The 20,393-nt window shown below is 35.2% G+C and overlaps 2 protein-coding genes across 4 annotated transcripts in view; one reads left to right on the top strand and one right to left on the bottom strand.

Annotated features, from left to right (window-relative positions):
* The window catches only part of umad1 (UBAP1-MVB12-associated (UMA) domain containing 1), a 42,524-nt gene extending 37,537 nt beyond the window's left edge, over window positions 1-4,987 (bottom strand). Inside the window, exons 1-3 of one of the 3 annotated variants that reach the window (XM_039736677.1) lie at window positions 4,677-4,987; window positions 3,915-4,077; window positions 2,045-2,155 (exon numbers count right to left, since the gene is read on the bottom strand). In XM_039736677.1, the coding sequence (XP_039592611.1) occupies window positions 2,045-2,126 (82 nt within the window). In that variant the 5' untranslated portion in view covers window positions 2,127-2,155; window positions 3,915-4,077; window positions 4,677-4,987. The remainder of the gene's footprint in view (window positions 1-2,044; window positions 2,156-3,914; window positions 4,078-4,676) is intronic. The other 2 variants (XM_039736676.1, XM_039736678.1) reach the window with 2 other exon arrangements.
* A 497-nt stretch (window positions 4,988-5,484) lies between these two features.
* rpa3 (replication protein A3) lies at window positions 5,485-17,544 on the top strand. Its single transcript, XM_039736675.1, has 4 exons — window positions 5,485-5,757; window positions 13,483-13,557; window positions 16,631-16,739; window positions 17,401-17,544. Exons 1-4 carry the CDS (start codon window positions 5,656-5,658, stop codon window positions 17,481-17,483), a joined length of 369 nt encoding a protein of 122 aa, XP_039592609.1. The 5' UTR covers window positions 5,485-5,655; the 3' UTR covers window positions 17,484-17,544.
* The last annotated feature ends 2,849 nt before the right edge of the window (window positions 17,545-20,393 follow it).

The following is a 20,393-nucleotide window of genomic DNA, read 5'->3' as shown; positions in this document are numbered from 1 at the left end:
AAACCCCGGGCAGGGTACCAGCCCACCACAGGGCACACACACACACACACACACACCAAGCACACACTAGGGACAATTTATAATCACCAATGCACCTAACCTGCATGTCTTTGGACTGTGGGAGGAAACCAGAGCACCCGGAGGAAACCCACTCAGACACGGGGTAGTTTAATCATTTATCATTTATTCTGAATTAAGGTAAAATTATTTGTGGCCTACCCCCTGCAGTAAACCAAGATTTTTTTTTTTGCGTTCCATAATCACCTTAAAGTCTGTGAAAGGAGTTGTGTAAAGATAATGTTCACTGAATTACACTGCATTCTATTTTCTCACATTAAATTAATATTTAAATAAAGATCAATTAAAGGCTGTACAAATACAGAAAAAATTAGAAAAGCCATCCATGAAATACAACTTGCAAATGCATAGTTAAGTGTTCTGCATTACATCTATTAGTATTCTAAAGTCATAATCGATATTTAATCCATATTAGCTTTTCTCACATGCCTTTAAATTAATTTACAGCCTGGTTTCAATTTTCACATTTAAAAAATGTCTGAGGTAGTACAGCTCATTCTTTGCTTCTTGCTTGACAGTGGGGAATGGTTATCTTGCTGAAAGTTCAAACTATGGATTATTCATGTGTACAGTTACATTAATAAATGTTTATTAGACACCAGTAACAAGTAAACATATTTGATATTCTATTTGATGGGTATTAATGCAGTTTAAAATTACTGCTTACACTGTCCTTTTTCAAATGATTCCAGTAATGTTCCTTACAAAAAGATCAAAAACAGAAGCTACACTTAGAAAGAGAATTACCAAATATATTACATGTTTTTCTTTTAATTTTAAACTATCAATATGGAACTTTTGAATTGGACATAGCTACAGTATATATCCTCATTTTGTCTTTTGTTCTAATAAATATTTTTATGTTTAACAAAGCTTGCTTCATTAAAATATAATAAACTAGGGGGCTTTGCCCCCAGCTCACTTCATTCGCCAACCCCCCAGCCTGTGCTATGAATCAGCCACTTCGCGTCTCAGCAGCTTGCATATGTGGATTTCACTTTCACCAGACAACAAATCTACACTACTTTTCTCTAATGGCAACATGAATTAGACAATCTACAAGTCTCTGACTTAAAGTTTAAAGCCAAACAATATATACATACTTCTGTCATATCCCCTATGTCCATATATTTGATCTCTTTGCGCTGTTCCGTTATTTCAACGAGTAATAATTTCTGTTTATTTGCGCTAATACAATCTTTACTATCACTTTTTTGAGACTTTCGAATTTTAGTACTTTCATTATCTCTAACCTGCTCTGCATGTGTATCACGCCAACATTTTGGAACCTCTCTAGGATGTTCTACTTTGTCTTCCAATCTTTGTCTTTTATTTCTGACCTCACTTGGACCTGAGAGCGCAGGAACTGTGTCTGACAATGGCATTCACACGAATGAGAAGTAAGTGGACCGTGGGCATGGTTATAAATGTTTGACAGGAGGGTGGAACTTGTCAAAATCTCTTGGCAAAAAGCCTTGTCTCGCGGGACTTGAAATTATTTCTTGCAGGAGTTGAAATTATCTTCGAGAAAGTCTCGTCCCAGGATTTGCGTTTATAATAGAGAGATTATTTTCTTTAAAAAGCAATGTCATATGTGATATACTGGCAGGTACTACACATGTATACTGGACTTTCACAACTAACTCGTACATATACCACAGTTCGGACAATAACAATGTTCTAAATCCATGCCTTCTATCTTGCACTTTTAATCTGTCTGCAAATATTTCTTTTATACCGATTGTTTAAAAGGTGACACCTATGCAATCATTTACTGCCTTCTACTTCAACATACTGTACAATTCAGTTAATGTTTCATATCCTCTCATGACACCTAGATATCTAAAGGTCTTTCTGTGTCACTCACAATGAACATAACTTAGACTATACTCTGTTTGCCTTTTTATTGATCGTTGCTTTATTTGGTACAATTATGATATGCAGCTGAATACTCAAATTAACCTACCAATTAAGACAAATCCATCTGTTTCCTTCTCTGGAGTCAACCTCTTAGTAGTTTCTTTACGAAGACCAAAAAAATTAAACATTTTTCTTCATGAATGTGATTCTCAGTAACCTGAAATGGGACAAAAGGAAATTTCTAAAATTTGAAAAAAATTATACTTATAAGTTTTAGGCATTATTTTGCAATTAAAGTGTATATTAATAAAAGTTTAATTATTATAGTACATCATATCATTATACACTGGTATTTAATGTTTCATTGAAGTCACCACATTTGTCCTATAAAAATGCAAGCACATATACATTTTCAATAAGGCATCTAAACAAGTTAGAGAATTATTCATTGTACTGACACCCCTGATGTGCCTACAAACATGGCTAAATACAACACATTGCTGTCCCATTAAACTAAATATTCAGAATTAAAAAGAAATATAATTTTTCCAAGAAACCTGCTTTAAATACAATAATGCCCAATTTTTAATTGGCAAAAACCTATATATGATTAACAATATGAACAAATAAGATTAACTTTTTCCTACACAGCAGCATTAACCTGTTTGATTTGCAGATTTTAAAGGCAAAATGAGAACCAAATATTCAGCATACACAGATTGTACTAGAAACACAAGAATCCTTCATTTTTAACAACAGTAACATGATAAAAAATATTTACTATATTAATAATGTATAAATAATACCTATAAATTACAAATTAAACCAATTTACCTTATTACATTCTATATTATTTTTTATTCCAAATATTTAGAAGCAACTTTCTATCCTAAGTAATACTAATTTAATTAGAATTCCATCTAAAAGAGAAATTTGTAAACCACATATTTGGGAAAACAGAACATGATATTTTAAATATAAAACATGCTATGTCTTACTATATTTGTGCAATCAATAGGATATCTGTCAACTTTCTGTGTTCATTAGTTGTTAGTGGATTTGATAATGATTACTTTAGACTGAATAACCTTTTAAGTCATCCACGTCGTGTTCTGTTACTGACCCAGTAAATCTAATGTTCACATCACTTTTATTTTCAGCAACTTGAAACTTATTTTGATTTTAATTTAGCAATTTTCTGCAACACATATTTTAATGAAAAACTTCCTTGAAAAGGTCAGGCCAGGAATCTACAGTTTTCCATAACAAAAACAAACAGCTATATACTTTGCAAGTAAAAATATATTTGAAAAAAAAAAAAAAACTTCATTTATACGCTCAGAGTACTTTACTGTGTTGAATTTCTTTCTTAATAAAACTAAAATGCATACAATGCATATAATGTGTAAGTGTTTCAAAAGTATAAATGAAAGGCTGTGGTGTTACACCATATGGCACATACTTTATTAAGAGCAAAAAGATGTATATGCAACTATAGAAAATATACTCATCTACATAGCAAAATCAATAAAATTGAAAATGTTCATTTTTGATAGGAAAAGTTCTTGTAAAAAGTAACACTCAGCAGAATAGACAGTGGAACATCTGTCATCAAACAAAAACTTTGCACTACATCTTTCAGAAAACAATTCTGAATACAAAACAAACAACCCTTTTTATAATTCTCATATTTTCTATTCAATCTGTACACGAGTATAAATACTCATCTTTTAAACAGTATTTTTTCTAACAGCATATTTATCCATTAATCTTCAACTGACGACATCAAATATATTGTTATTATATATAATATATTGTTACTAAACTAAAATAACAATTGAATGAAAAGCAATCAAATGTTAATTAACAAACATCATCTAATAGTGTGCACAAAACACTGCATACGTACAAAAGCTGGTGTCTTTATACTGGTAAAAATAAAAATAATATATACATATTGATATTCTGCTCCTCACCTGACAATTTTTATCTTTGGCTCTTAAGAGTAAACCATCCCATGCATTGACTAAGAATAAAAACCCCAAGCTTCAGGCATGTCCGGCAATTCACTGTCAAAATACAGAGAACTTCTTCCTTGTCCCGAGAACTGCTGGCAAACTGCGCCTAAATCAGCATCTGCTTTAATCAAGAACAAAGTATATATTTTTTGTAGAAATGAAATGCAATATAATCATGAACAACAAAGGGGCTGGCCCTTCTACACCGTCTAACAAAAAAACAGCAATCGACACAATTAAACGTTTTTTCCCTTTCTACTGATCCTTAGGGTTAACTGCCACGTTCAACGTTTGTTGACTCTATACAAATAAAACTTACCCAGCATTTATATGACAGAAAAATTGTTTGAAGCCAAATGGCAGGCGTGCCACAAAGAGATGGTTACAATAGTTCGTGAGCAAAATTGTTTTTTAACCCATATGGTACCAAGACAATACATGAAATGAACATATAGAAATAGATTTAAATGAAACACGGCACAAAAGTACAGTAAACTTTAATGTATCACAATTCAATTTTCATTGTTACCTCTTAAATTTTTAAAAACAAAAATCTTATAATAAATGTTTGGTATGCCTATACGGTAATGAGTCCAACATTAAACTATCAACTGTAATTTCACTTGTTCAGTCATTTCGCAAATTTCCAATGGTTGGGATGTTTGGGAAAAAAACAATACAGTGCCAGTTTTATACATATAAAAATACACAAAAACATACATTTGATGTATGCTGTATCGTCAATGCCCGAGGCGCCGGCGTCCACTCTAGTAGATACTTTTGATTTTGTAATCGAGCGTCACGTCGACGAGAAATAAACAAATCTTCCTCGCCTCGATTAACTAATTATTAAAAAGTACTGTAAGTGCATTCATAAACTGCAATAAAGTATTCTGAAGAGACGAGGATAATTTGTTAAAGTTGTTAACCGTTAACAATCAAAGACTATAATCACAACGGCATACAAATATACACTTGAGCGAAACACATAACCGCACTCTTCCTGGAGTAACTACACTGTTTACAATACGATCTACGGCATGTCACGGGCAAGTCACGCGACAACTCACACGCAACAGAAGTTAGGGACAGTCTACAAAGTAGTCAATACTCTAAAAATGTGTACTTCTAGGTGCCTTATGTCATTGTCTCATATGTATAACCAATAGTGAGGCGAGACTTATTTAAAAAATTAATTGGATGAATAATTAGAATATTAGAACGATCTACACAATCAACGGTATTGGCTTTTTATTTAAATCTACCCCTTAGATAAATGCAGACACAAGAAAGAAGGTATCTTGTAAGCTTTCATTTAAATGTATTTTTCACTCAAAACCGAGGTAAATTAACATGTTATCATTGTACATTTTAATTAATAATAACTGTTAAGTTATTTTATAATTAATAAATATCGCACTATATTAAATGTATATCTGTGTATACAAAAACATTTATAAAAATAATTGCTGGTTTAACGCGATGGACACCGAATACAAATGCGGAACCTTATTTTTAGTTAGGTAGTTTCCCTGACGATTGTGTAGTGTGGTGCTCCGACGTAAATGCGCGAAAAGTCGAGGTTGGGGGTTGAGCTTATGATTTTGCATTCCCGCGTTCCTTCAAAGCCGAGCTGTGTAGTACTGCTGGTCGTTTTGATCAGTTTTGTGTGATTTTTTTTTTGTACTTTAAATAAAGCATGGCAGATACCGTTTTTGAAGTACCGAGAGCCCGCATCAATTCTAGCATGTTATCTCAGTATATCAATAAGCCTATATGTTTCGTAGGACATGTGGAGAAGGTAAGTTCAGCATCTGCTTGTGCTCATGTTTAACAAGTCCAGTTTAATCTGTATGATAATTAATGAAAGTATCACAGCGGAAATCTCTATTGGATCATTATTTCACCAGGGCATCGTATGTGTGGAGTTTTCAACTAAAAACGTTTAAGTTAATTGTTGAATCAAAACGGTAACACTAAGGGTATGTGTATTAGAGTCTGTCACTCCCGTTCCGTGATAAGTGTACTATTCGCCCAGTACTACCAGGAATTATTTTTGCATCGGTCAAAATCGAATTAGATCAGAGATTGGAATTTCTAATTCAAACCGCGAGAATCGTTTAAATGTTTTAACGCTGATTTTTGTATCTGTTGGAATGTACAAAAGCTCAAAAGATTGCAATGAAAAAGTTTCTCTACTAAGATTAGATTTCTATTCAGCCTTATTGTCATTAAACACAGCGCAAATACCATGACAACGAAATTAAGTTTTGCATCCAACTAGAAATTAATTTCAAGTAGTAGAATGAATATAAATAAATGTAGCCTTGAGGGTTTGCACAGATTAGAGAAAGCCAAAAGTATGTACAGAGCGAATAGTGAAAGCTCAAATACAATATGGGCAGTGTACTGTATACAGTAAGTACTGTATGGCTAGAATAGGATAAGTACAGAAATCTATGAAAACGGTTTAAATCATAGAAACAGTTAAGGAGCAGGTAACTGTACAGTTACAAGTACAGCAGAGTCCAGATAGTTCTGTGGTATCAATAGTTAAAGACTGTAATGCAAATGTGATAGACCTGCAGTAGATACATAGTCCTAGGGTATACATGTAAAGGGTTGAGTTAAGCAGGGTGACTGCTGCAGGGTTGAAGCTGTTCCAGAGCCTGCTGGTGCTGGCACGTAGACTCCTGTACTGTCTCCTAGAAGGTAAAAGGGTAGACAGACCTTGGCTGGGGTGAGGTGGTCCCCAGTGATGCAAGGAGCAGTTTGCACTGGAAGTTTTTAATGGCAGGTAACAGGGCACCAGTGAAGTTCTGGACAGTTTTCACCACCTGCTGCAGAGCCTTTCTGAGAGCATACAGTTATCATACTGTACTGTAATACAGTTCATCAGAATGCTTTTAGTAGTGCAGTGGTAGAGGTTCACTAGAATCGGACAAGAAAGTTGGACTTTACTCAGCTGCCTCAGAAATTATAGACTCTTCTATACTTTCTTGACCCTGACAGAGGTGTTGAGGGGCCATGAAAGATCCTCAGAAATGTGAACACTCAGGAACTAAAAGCTGGAGACATGCTGAACCTCAGTCTGGTTTTTGAAGGTGGGGGTGTGCCCACAACCGTTTTGAACTTCTTGTAGTCCATGATGAGCTTCTTGGTTCTCGTAATATTCAAGTCCTGGTTATTGTTGGAACACCATGTTATTAGATGCTGGACCTCTTCTGTCTAGGCAGACTCATCATTGTTACTGATGAGGCCTACTATTGTGGTGTTCTTGGTAAACTTGATGATTGTGTTACATCTATGTATGGGGACACAGTCAACATTGGAGAGGAAGTAGAATAGGTGACTCTACACACACAACCTCATAATGTTTTATATTTAGATAAATAGAATGGTAGAAAACAAACATCTAGCCAATACAAATCACACTGGTATCTATACGGTTAGTACAACAGGAGCAATGAAAATACAGGATGTGCACAAAATTAACTACAAAGCATGGTGTGGGTCAGGCAGACTTACTTATCTGTATCTACAGTGGTGTGAAAACTGTTTGCCCCCTTCCTGATTTCTTATTCTTTTGCATGTTTGTCACACAAAATGTTTCTGATCATCAAACACATTTAACCATTAGTCAAATATAACACACGTAAACACAAAATGCAGTTTTTAAATGATGGTTTTTATTATTTAGGGAGAAAAAAAAAATCCAAACCTACATGGCCCTGTGTGAAAAAGTAATTGCCCCCTGAACCTAATAACTGGTTGGGCCACACTTAGCAGCAATAACTGCAATCAAGCATTTGCGATAACTTGCAATAAGTCTTTTATAGCGCTCTGAAGGAATTTTGGCCCACTCATCTTTGCAGAATTGTTGTAATTCAGCTTTATTTGAGGGTTTTCTAGCATGAACCGCCTTTTTAAGGTCATGCCATAGCATCTCAATTAGATTCAGGTCAGGACTTTGACTAGGCCACTCCAAAGTCTTCATTTTGTTTTTCTTTAGCCATTCAGAGGTGGATTTGCTGGTGTGTTTTGGGGTCATTGTCCTGTTGCAGCACCCAAGATCGCTTCAGCTTGAGTTGACGAACAGATTGCCAGACATTCTCCTTCAGGATTTTTTGGTAGACAGTAGAATTCATGGTTCCATCTAACACAGCAAGCCTTCCAGGTCCTGAAGCAGCAAAACAACCCCAGACCATCACACTACCACCACCATATTTTACTGTTGGTATGATGTTCTTTTCTGAAATGCTGTGTTCCTTTTACGCCAGATGTAACGGGACATTTGCCTTCCAAAAAGTTCAACTTTTGTCTCATCAGTCCACAAGGTATTTTCCCAACAGTCTTGGCAATCATTGAGATGTTTCTTAGCAAAATTGAGACGAGCCCTAATGTTCTTTTTGCATAACAGTGGTTTGCGTCTTGGAAATCTGCCATGCAGGTCGTTTTTGCCCAGTCTCTTTCTTATGGTGGAGTCGTGAACACTGACCTTAATTGAGGCAAGTGAGGCCTGCAGTTCTTTAGACGTTGTCCTGGGGTCTTTTGTGACCTCTCGGATGAGTCGTCTCTGCGCTCTTGGGGTAATTTTGGTCGGCCGGCCACTCCTGGGAAGGTTCACCACTGTTCCATGTTTTTGCCATTTGTGGATAATGGCTCTCACTGTGGTTCGCTGGATTCCCAAAGCTTTAGAAATGGCTTTATAACCTTTACCAGACTGATAGATCTCAATTACTTCTGTTCTCATTTGTTCCTGAATTTCTTTGGATCTTGGCATGATGTCTAGCTTTTGAGGTGCTTTTGGTCTACTTCTCTGTGTCAGGCAGCTCCTATTTAAGTGATTTCTTGATTGAAACAGGTGTGGCAGTAATCAGGCCTGGGGTGGCTATGGAAATTGAACTCAGGTGTGATACACCACATTTAGGTTATGTAGGTTTGTATTTTTCTTCTTCCTAAATAATAAAAACTGCATTTTGTGTTTACTTGTGTTATATTTGACTAATGGTTAAATGTGTTTGATGATCAGAAGCATTTTGTGTGACAAACATGCAAAAGAATAAGAAATCAGGAAGGGGGCAAATAGTTTTTCACACCACTGTATAATAGGCCATCTGAGATATAGTTTCTCAGGTTTTTGTGTAGATTGGAGTTTTCTAATGGCTATCCTCACTTGTTCATAGTCAAAATTTTAATGGTCTTTACAATACCATTAGTAGGTAAAATCTTGAAGCATTTTAGGCAGACCTTTTCATATTTGGAAATAAGTATGGCACATTCAAGGTGAACTTGAGGTTTAATGATAGATGACATAAATAGTAGGAATTTCTCTTGATGTTAAATCTATATACATAACAATGTAAATAGCATTAAACAACACTATATGCAATGCATGACACCATCATATCACTGTATTCAGTAGTAAAAAAAATGTATATAGCACAAATGCATATATATTTTGCACATAATGTATATATATCTATATATACACTGAAATATTTGTGTTTATATACAGTGGGTACGGAAAGTATTCAGAGCCCCTTCAATTTTTCAGTCTGTTATATTGCAGCCATTTGCTAAAATCATTTAAATTAATTTTTTCCCTCAATGTACACACAGCACCGCATATTGACAGACAAAAAAAATAATTTTTGAAATTGTTGCAGATTTATTAAAAAAGAAAAACTGAAATGTCACATGGTCCTAAGTATTCAGACCCTTTGCTCAGTATTTAGTAGAAGCACCCTTTTGAGCTAATACAGCCATGAGTCTTTTGGGAAAGATGCAACAAGTTTTTCACACCTGGATTTGGTGATCCTCTGCCATTCCTCCTTGCAGATCCTCTCCAGTTCTGTCAGGTTGGATGGTAAACGTTGGTGGACAGCCATTTTAGGTCTCTCAGAGATGCTCAATTGGGTTTAAATCAGGGCTCTGGCTGGGCCATTCAAGAACAGTCACAGAGTTGTTGTGAAGCCACTCCTTCGTTATTTTACCTGTGGGCTTAGGGTCGTTGTCTTGTTGGAAGGTAAACCTTCGGCCCAGTCTGAGGTCCTTAGCACTCTGGAGAATGTTTTTGTCCAGGATATCCTTGAACTTGGACACATTCATCTTTCCCTCGATTGCAACCAGTCGTCATGTCCCTGCAGCTGAAAAACACCCCCACAGCATGATGCTGCCACCGCCATGCTTCACTGTGGGGACTGTATTGGACAAGTGATGGAGCAGTGCCTGGTTGTCTCCACACATACCGGTTAGAATTAAGGCCAAAAAGTTCTATCTTGGTCTCATCAGACCAGAGAATCTTATTTCTCACCATCTCAGAGTCCTTCAGGTGTCTTTTAGCAAACTCCATGCGGGCTGTCATGTGTCTTGCACTGAGGAGAAGCTTCTGACAGGCCACTCTGCCATAAAGCCCTGACTGGTGGAGGGCTGCAGTGATGGTTGACTTTCTACAACTTTCTCCCATCTCTGCATCTCTGGAGCTCAGCCAAAGTGATCTTTGGGTTCTTCTTTACCTCTCTCACCAAGGCTCTTCTCCCCTGGTAGCTCAGCTTGGCCGGATGGCCAGCTCTAGGAAGGGTTCTGGTCGTCACAAACATCTTCCATTTAAGGATTATGGAGGCCACTGTGCTCTTGGGAACCTTAAGTGCAGCAGAATTTTTTTTTGTAACCTTGGCCAGATCTGTGCCTTGCCACAATTCTGTCTCTGAGCTCTTCAGGCAGTTCTTTGACCTCATGATTCTCATTTGCTCTGACATGCATTGTGAGCTGTAAGGTCTTATATAGACAGGTGTGTGGCTTTTCTAATCAAGTCCTATAAGTATAATCATACACAGCTGGACTTAAATGAAGGTGATCTCAAGGATGATCAGAAGAAATGGAAAGCACCTGAGTTAAATATGAGTGTCACAGCAATGGGTCTGAATACTTAGGACCATGTGATATTTCAGTTTTTCTTTTTTAATAAATCTGCAACAATTTCAAAAATTCTTTTTTTGTCTGTCAATATGGGGTGCTGTGTGTACATTAATGAGGGAAAAAATTAATTTAAATGATTTTAGCAAATGGCTGCAATATAACAAAGAGTGAAAAATTGAAGGGGGTCTGAATACTTTCCGTACCCACTGTATGTATGTATACGTGTGTGTGTGTATATGTATGTATGTATGTATGTGTATATATGTGTGTGTGTGTGTGTGTGTATATATATATATATATATATATATATATATATATATATATATATATATATATATATATATATATATATATATATATATATATATACACGTGTGTGTATGTATATGTGTGTATATATACAGTGGTGTGAAAAACTATTTGCCCCCTTCCTGATTTCTTATTCTTTTGCATTGTTTTTCACACAAAATGTTTCTGATCATCAAACACATTTAACCATTAGTCAAATATAACACAAGTAAACACAAAATGCAGTTTTTAAATGATGTTTTTTATTATTTAGGGAGAAAAAAATGGCCCTAGAGTCTAGAGATATATGGCATAGTCCACATTTATCCTGAGAAGTTTATTATGGAGAAGCTCTGGTATGATTATATTAAATGCAGAAAAGAAATCCACAAATAAGATCCTGAAATAAAAAGCTAAAAAGAGTCTAAATGCTGCAAGATGTAATGGAGAGCCATGTTCACTGTACCCTTAACTGACCTGCTGCATGGTAAGAAAACTCTAGTGAGTCCAGGAAAGAATTTGTGACAGATTTTAGATCCTGAAGAATTAGACATTTAAATGACTATTATTACAGAGGTCAGTGCTACAGGCATATAATCATTTAGACTAAGTATTTTGCTTCTTAGGAATAGGGATGATTGTGCATTATTTGAAACAGGCAAGGATTTTGCATTGAGCCAAAGAGTGAGTGAAAATGTTTGTAAATTCAGGAGCTATCTGATTAGTACAGTGAAAGTGTGTGCGCACCTACCCTTGTGCATTCTGTCTTTAAAGTTTAGTGATCTTTTTTGATAGATTATAATTGAGCCTTTCTTGAAAAAGTATATTTTAATTTTGTATAAAAACAGGATGCATTAAATAGCTCTATAAAATTGCTGATGTTCCCAAACATGGTTGGTGATAGTGTTGAGGAAGTTATTCAAATCAAATTAAGTTATGTCTGTCACATACAGTTTTACACGCAGTACAGTATTTACTGACATGCTTAGTTGCTAAACTCCCAAGAGTGCATTAAAAATGGATATAAAATGTCAATAAACAATAACATACTTCTAAATATCAATAAAAATATTTGTTGAATAACTTCAGTAGTATTCATTGTATTGAAATGAATATATTTAATAAGTAAATCTCTCTATTATAAAAAAAATCTTGGAAGGAGGGGATACGTGATCTTTTTGGAAGACAATTTGATGTCCCACAAGAGACACTTTAATATCATGTGAGACAAGGCAGTGAGATAAAAGGACAGCTGTTGTACAGGCTTTTAAATGATCTACACACAGCACGACAAACGGAACATGCATGTCGTCAGCAGCAGCAGAAAGACAGCAGTGTGCGTTCAGCCCAATTGACAACGACAGCGGCAGAGACACAAAGTGGCTGGAGCATAGCGGGGTAAGGGGTGGGCGTGCGAAGTGAGCAGGGGGCTAACCGTCTAGTAATAAATAAATGTTAACTTAAATAACTTGGTATAAGACAATCAGCGATAGGGCATTGTGTTACCCAATACAGGCAGCAATATTGTTTCCCTGATTGCATCACAGAGAAGAGGCTGTTGTTGGGATGGCTGGTATCTCTGATCATTTTCCTTGCCCTGGTCTGACATTGCTTTGTATAGATTGTCCTAAAGTTTGGAGTGTGAACCACCCATTGATGCGTTCAGCTAACCACATTCCTCTCTACAGAGCCTTGTGGTCCTGCTGTGTGCTGTTTCCAAACCAGGAGGTAAATCTTTTGATTATGGATTTACAGAAATTCTTTTACAACTGGGATGGCAGCCTAAATTTCCTGAGGTGCTAAAGACATTGCCATGCCTTCTTCACCAAGTTTTTGATGTGCTTGGATCAGGTCTGGTCTTCTGGATACTGACGTAAATAAAACTGTCCACACTCTCCTACTGAGTAGTTTTAATTCTGAGGGTTCGATAGAGCCTCTACGTGTTAAATGCAGCATTTCAGACTCTACCAATAAAGGTTAACCATTCAGTAGTTGTGCTCTAAGTATTTTGCTATTTGTTTTTCTACTTGTGTGCAGGTCCAGACATTTATTTAACAACACGTGTTTAAAGTGCTTGTATTTGTCTGATTTACTACGTATTATCAGAAATCAGTTAAAAAAATTCTGCGGTCAGACATGTTTAGAAATTACATTTTTTTAATTTAAAAAACTGTATGTATTAATGCCAATGCCACTTTTCATGTGTAATGAATCTTTTATGCTCTTCATTTCTTGTTATTAATCACTAAGCACAGCAAAAAATATATTAATGGTATTATTTATAGCAGTATTTTAACCATTATTTCTTTTTGTTTAGATTCATCCATCTGGCTTATCTTTCATTTTGTCAGATGGAGAAGGAAAGAATGCATCCATAGAACTAAGCGAACCAGTAAGTTCTAAATCTAAAAATGTGTCCATTAAAAATGTTAATTTTGAATTATTGCATCTAACAGGCATGCAGATATTAAACTACAGTTAATAAAAAAATGATATATTTTATATTGGGGTTCAGTTAGTTGCAAGTGCTGGACTTCTTTTAATATTGTTTTTATTTGTGCCAACATTTCTTTTTTTTCTTTTTTTTTTTTTGTAACAATCAAGTTTTGTCATTTGAGGTTTCCACTTATTCCATGTAAGAACTCATGCACAAAGAATGAGTACTGTGTTTGTCATGAGGCACATGTATTGTGTTTGCGAATGTTATGATGCTTAAACTTTATTTTCTCTTTGGCTGTTAATTCTGCAGTTGCAAAATCTCAGATTAATTGCTCCCTAGAGCGGGCTATGGAAATCTCTTTAAAGCAAAGTTGCTAAGATGTACAGTAATCCCTTTCTATTGGCAGGCATCACAAGGGACTGTATTATCTTAATGTACCATGCACATTATGCCTCAAGTCATACAGAATCTCATAAGAAAATATTAACATATTCTTGATTTTATTTTACTTTCATTGTGCAGATTTATTTCAACTGTCCTTTAAAGTCTTTCTAAACAGCTGTCTGTAGTCATAAAACCCTTACTTACCTAATGTCTTGATTATTTTATGGAATGGAAGGATATCTATGGAAAAAGTGCCTGACCACTATGCCTATCCTTGATTCAAGGTGAAAGTAAAACTTGGCTAATGTTCTTTGTCCACCACATATTCCGTCACATCAAACGGGTTGTTTTTAAGACCCTGTGAGAGATCAAACAGACCTATGGGCAGATTAGTTTGAATTATTTTCAGAAGCAGACACACTGAACTTCAGTGTTATTTTTGCCCCTTTTTGGTTTGTCTTGATTTTTTCACTTTTTATAAGCATGCCGTCTCCATTAATTTTGCTAGCAGTAAATGGAAAGTGACTAAAAGCAGATTAATTTTAGCCGACAAAACTGCTTTGTTTAGTTTACATTTTATTTGTAAACCTGCATATTTAGTTTACACTGAGATTTTTATTTTTCTATATTTCATATTTGAAAGCAGTATTGTATGCATGAAAAAACACGTTTCAACAGAACAACATGTTTTTGTATTTCTAGAAAATGTTTTGAAGATGTGTGTTCATGTATTGGTACATCTGTGGTAAAAAAAAAAAAAATTCTAGATGCTCACATTGCAACTCAAACAATTAGTCCAGTGGTTATGAAATTTTTTGTAAACTTGCACTAGTCTTTAGAACTGAATAACTTCCAGCTATTCATTTTCTAGCATTTAAAGTGCAAATGACCTGAAACAACCGCTCAGAGATTCTCAGTCATTTAGCTTACACATTGAGGATTTTATGAATTTTCACTTTAACCATAAGCTCATGCTTAGGGTTTTGAAAGTTCAAACATCTGAAATGTAGTAGTCACAGCAACTAGTAAGAATTTTGCTGCAACCTGTATATACAGTGTGACGGTAGATTATCGTAATAGATATGCCATTAATACACATTAAGATAAACTTCAGTGGTAATGCATCTTGCATATATTTTGGTAAGCTAATTGGAGATTAGATTATAGATATTTGTTGTAAATATGGAGAAACATCAGATTTTTTTTTTTTTCTTCAACCTTTTTTTGGTAATTAGAGATTACAGGATGATAACATGGGTGCATGTTTAAGATCTTGAGAAGTAGCCACAAAGGTCCATAATATGCACTTTGAGAATATTATTTAAATAATTTTAATTAATTGAACAAGTACTGTATAATCATATACAGTTCATACAGTATATACTCTATACAGTACTATGTGTGTTTGTACATATGCACATCTATGCATAATATTAATTTAAAGTTTGCATGTTTTTTTATCCCAAAAAAGGCAAACATTGCACATTTATTTGGCCACCCTAATAAAAAAGACAAATGACGAAGTAAAATCTTTAATACACGTTACTGTATTTATCATCAAATCTTAAATTACCTGACTGATTTTGTAGTAGCCTCCACCTTTTTCATTGGGAAGCTTTCAGACATTATGGCAGGTCCACATTGTTTTTTAAAGGAGCTTGTCCAGAAACTGTGGGCTAATCGGGTTCTATTTTAACCATCATAACTCTCATTCCTTAAAGAAAATGAGACAGGATTAACCTTGCAGCTGCATAGATTTCAAAATGGCAGCCTTTGCAAGTATTTCTACCACTTCTTTTGTTGATGTATACATATCCCTCTCCAAACTAATTTAGCTTCATAAAATATAATGTAATCATTTAGTTTATTTTTTTGTTTTTCTTCATTGATATTGGATTAGGCAGAAAAGTTCCATGAAATTCCTGAGTTGCTTAAGAGCTTTCCATATACCTGGTATTACAGTAATTTGGAAGTCATATGCTCCAAAGATGACATGAATTCCAGAAATATACACATGGCAATGAAAACATTTTGTTTCAACCATTATGCACCTCACCAGTTTGAAATAAAAACATCTGAGAGAACATGTTCCATCCAAAAATATGATAACGATATTGCTTGCATTTTATTTTAAAAGGATATCCTAAATCATATCTTATTTCTGTTAAATGTGCAGCATTTCCATCTTGTTTTATCTTTTACTATAATGAAAATTGATGTTATTACAAAATATCCTTTCAGCCATTTCTACATCTCTTATTTAATTTAGGATAATAGAGAGCTGAGGTCTACCCCTGTAGCACTGGGTACAAGGAAGGAATCGAACAATGACAGGGAACCAGTTCATCACAGTATATACCTGGACACATTCCCAACCCAAACTCCCTAATAACTAACATTACAGGTTTATTGAGAGCTCTCCCTAGGGCCTTTTAGCTGGTGGCGCCTTCCTGCTGATTTTACAAACTGCCCAGCTATTGAAAGACACAGAAAAATCACAATAATAATCAATCGTACTTGACACGCTTAGTGTTTGACTTTTTTATTTGACAAAATCCAAGTAGGATAGCCAGTGAGCTTGGCACTGTGGGCCACCTCCTGCTACAATGCAATTTATTTTTACACACTTTATTTGTTTTAGTTGGAAGAGGAACTTAGTGGAACAGTGGAGGTTATAGGAAGAGTGACAACAAAAGCTACCATCTTCGCAAATACATTTGTTCCATTCAGAGAAGACAAAATCAGTTTTGGTAAGTAATTATTATAATTGTTTATTTTTTATTTTACAGTGTGTCGCAGTTTTGAAAATCTGAAAGAAATGCTTAATTTTTAAATTTAATTTCTCAACATATACTGGTAAAAATGCACTGAATAATAATTTGCATACATTTTGTTTTGTTACATGTGAGCGTATACAAAGTACAAGGGAAAAAAAACTTAGCTTTGAGAAGTTAAAATTAGTGACATTTTTGCATAAAAGTTAGATAATTTTGATACAAGTTTGGAAACACCTCTGTCTAAATTAAACTGAACACATTCTAAAACACGTTCTCCTTTAAAGTATTTGCACCGCATATTCATTTGTGCTCATAAAGCGCTTTATCTTCTGATTCTTGAAGCTTCACAGTGTTAGTAAAGTTTATTCCATTTTAAGATGTGTGATTTCCCTGATGCTAAAACATAACGCGAGTGGTTGAGCTCGTCCACTAAGTGTGATGTGTCCTCTTCACAGTCTCCCAACGGAGCTGCTATTTGGTTAAATGTTCTGGAGGCTTGCAGCTACACGGCACAAAGCCTTCATATTGTTAAAATTGTCTTTGATATGCAGTATGGAAGTTTCTGTTTCTAATCTACAATTTGCAGTTAGTTTATGTTAGATTTGTAATTCTTATTCTTGTTTTGTATTTGCAGATTTGTCATTGTACAATGAAGCCCTGAAAGTTATACACGATTTCCCTCAGTTTTACCCTTTTGAAACTGTCGGAAGTGAATGAGAGATTGTTCCCACACAGACAGTAAAACCATTTTGGGTTTGCATTTTGACAGTTTGCTTTTTTATCAGTTTTATTTAAAGGCATACAGGTATTTCATTGATTTTTCTGCGTAAACATTTTTCAGTGATCTTTGATAGTCCAGTTAAATAAATAAATTGGATTAAAAGTGCAGCCATGAATAGTTGATTTTTCTTGTAATATACATTTTAGATGTTCTATTTTATGTTGTCTGTTGCCATATATAATTAACATGTTCAGGTAAATTAATAAAAATAATTTTGTTAAAATATGTCAAATGTTGTGTTTCATTTGTTCCAAATTACTATTCATATTTTTTACACATGCATTTTTTTAAAGGCTAAACTGTACAGTGTGTGATTGTTTTGTAAATTCCTTAAAGGCTTAATCAAGAACACGGTTAATTGATGTATCTTGTATTTTCAGAGCTAAAATTACTTTTGTAATTAAACAACAAAAATGAGTCACTGCATGGATCTGCATTCTTCCTGTCCTCCTGATCGAGTTACATACATAAAAGATTGTATAAAGACACCATAAATGTAATGGCATTTAACCATGAATGCATAACTTAGAGTATTTGCAACATGTATAAATGAATTTTTAGTTAATTTTCTTCAGCCTCAAATGCTTTGTTCTTGAGGTAAGTTAGGAACCCTGCACATCCTTTTATGAATCCTTACATGCATTGATTCTATTAACTATGGAAAAAATATTCTGTAGGTATAGTTAAAAAGAAAAATCAAAAGTAGGCTTCTGAGAGGGTATTGTATGTATGTTTTAACAATTCTTTCAAAATCCTCAGTGCATACAGAAAATAAAGAGCATATGTCATAAAAACGTATTATAATCTTAATTAACAAATTTGGAGATACAGCAATGATTTAACATTAATTTCAACAGCACTGTAAAAGACAAGATTAACAGAAATCATTAGTGATGACAGTGTATTGTAGAGAAAGTGGTTATTTAAGTTTATGTAGAAGAAAGCACTAGAACAACACCCAAGTACTATTTGACATACTCATTTTCTATAATGACTTGTTAAGTTAAATTAGTTAGTCATAGAAAGATGGAACACCATGTGAAGGCTCCTATACGAGGATAGATCAAAAAGGAAAGGCATTTTGAAAGTTACATGTTAACTGCAACAGGTAGAAGCTGGCCTTATACAACAGGATAGTGATGGCTTATGGGTAGTTCAGACACCTCTAACCAAACCTACTGAAATTCACAGAAGAATGTTTCCTTGTGCAGATCAGTAAGCCATCTTGTGCAAACTTTTAAGTCATCATGCACCATGGCATGTGCAGATTCATAGCTGATATGCAAATGTGCAGCAACAGGAGGCAGTGTAATCTGTCGGCTATCTCTGATGAAGACATTCACCATGTCAATGTGGTCTTGTGTGCGTGATGTTGCTGGTTGTTGATGGACATCCAGCATGCCAGAGCCTCTGGGAGCAGTCACCATTAGGGGAGAGGACATATAATGGGTGCAGAGCTACAAATACCTGGGGGTTCATATACACCACAAATTGGACTGGACCACAACACAGTGGGCTATACAAGAAGGGCCAGAGCAGAATGTACTTCCTAACGAGAGCTGGGTCTTTTGATGTATGCAGCAGGCTGCTGGAGATGTTCTGCCAGTACATTGTTCTACACTGTTGGCCTCCTGGGAAGCAACTTGAGTTCAAAAGGTGTAGGACGCCTGAACAAACTTATGAGGAAGGCCTGCTCCATCACAGGGTTCACCTTATATACATTGGAAGTTGTTGTGTTAAAGGAGAATGGTGGCAAAATTGGAAGCCATCCTGAGAAATCCCCTCCAGAGGCTCGCTCCTTCATGGTGTGCTAAGATGCTCCACTTGGGATCTTTTCTGCCTGCTGCAAACAGGTAATTTAATGCTTCCTCCCATTACACCAAACTAAATACTTACAGTCTTTAATTCTGCACAATATACAGTATTTTTCTATTAATTTATCAACTGATTAATTGTATTTTTTGTATGAGGACTCAGTATCTTTGTGTTTTTAAGTTTCTGCTGCTGTTTGCATCAGAGTTTTTCCTTAGGATTAATAAAGTGCATCTAATCTAATTACAAGGTACAGCATTTGTAATTTACTTGTTTTAATGCAGTGTAATTGAAGTTTTTTGGTCTTTCCCTTTTTCAGTTCATGATTTCATGCAGACCTGTTGAATGATTATGGAAGGGAAAAAAAGGCAGCTGTTATACATGTACAGTAAACCCGTATCTTAAACTTCAAGGTTGAGACGTTCTGCAAGGTAATGGTCAATAAAGATGTGAGTAGAGGCACAGATGCTATGTCATTTATCAAAACCTACAGTACTAGTTGTGCTACCCATGTTAAAACGGGTTGAAATCCAAGTAATCAACGTGAACCTCAGCATTAATATTTGTAGTGCAGTGTTTCTGATACATACCATTTCGTAGAGGATTTGTAAAAGCAGTGCTAATGTTTGTGATGCTCGTCTGTTGAACAGCAGAGGCATAGCAACCAGAGGAACAACACAAGCAGACACTTGTCCTTTTATTAAGGTGGATGGCATTTGGATTTGGTGCCACAAAAAAGTTGCAGATCCGATTGTGACCCCTCTCCCAAAGTTACAGATGTACACATTTCAGATATACCGCCTGTTTTTCACCAAATCTGCATGTGTTTCTTTACAGTGGTGTTTTTGTGATTCAGATTGTAAAATATGGAAATTTGTTAATATTTTACTTCAATTTTCAGCCTGTTCAAGCTGCTAAAATTCTTCTTTCATCAAATGAAAACTGTATAAATACAGTACCTGTGTATTCTGTACATAGAAGCTAATCCAGAATTGCCTTTTATGTACACTAAGCAGCAAATCAACAGTAACGTC

The sequence above is a fragment of the Polypterus senegalus genome, chromosome 15 (assembly GCF_016835505.1).
Source record: "Polypterus senegalus isolate Bchr_013 chromosome 15, ASM1683550v1, whole genome shotgun sequence".
Classification (NCBI taxonomy): Eukaryota; Metazoa; Chordata; class Cladistia; order Polypteriformes; family Polypteridae; genus Polypterus; species Polypterus senegalus.
The sequence above is the reverse complement of the archived record's forward strand: the minus strand, read 5'-3'. Positions and strand labels throughout refer to the sequence as shown.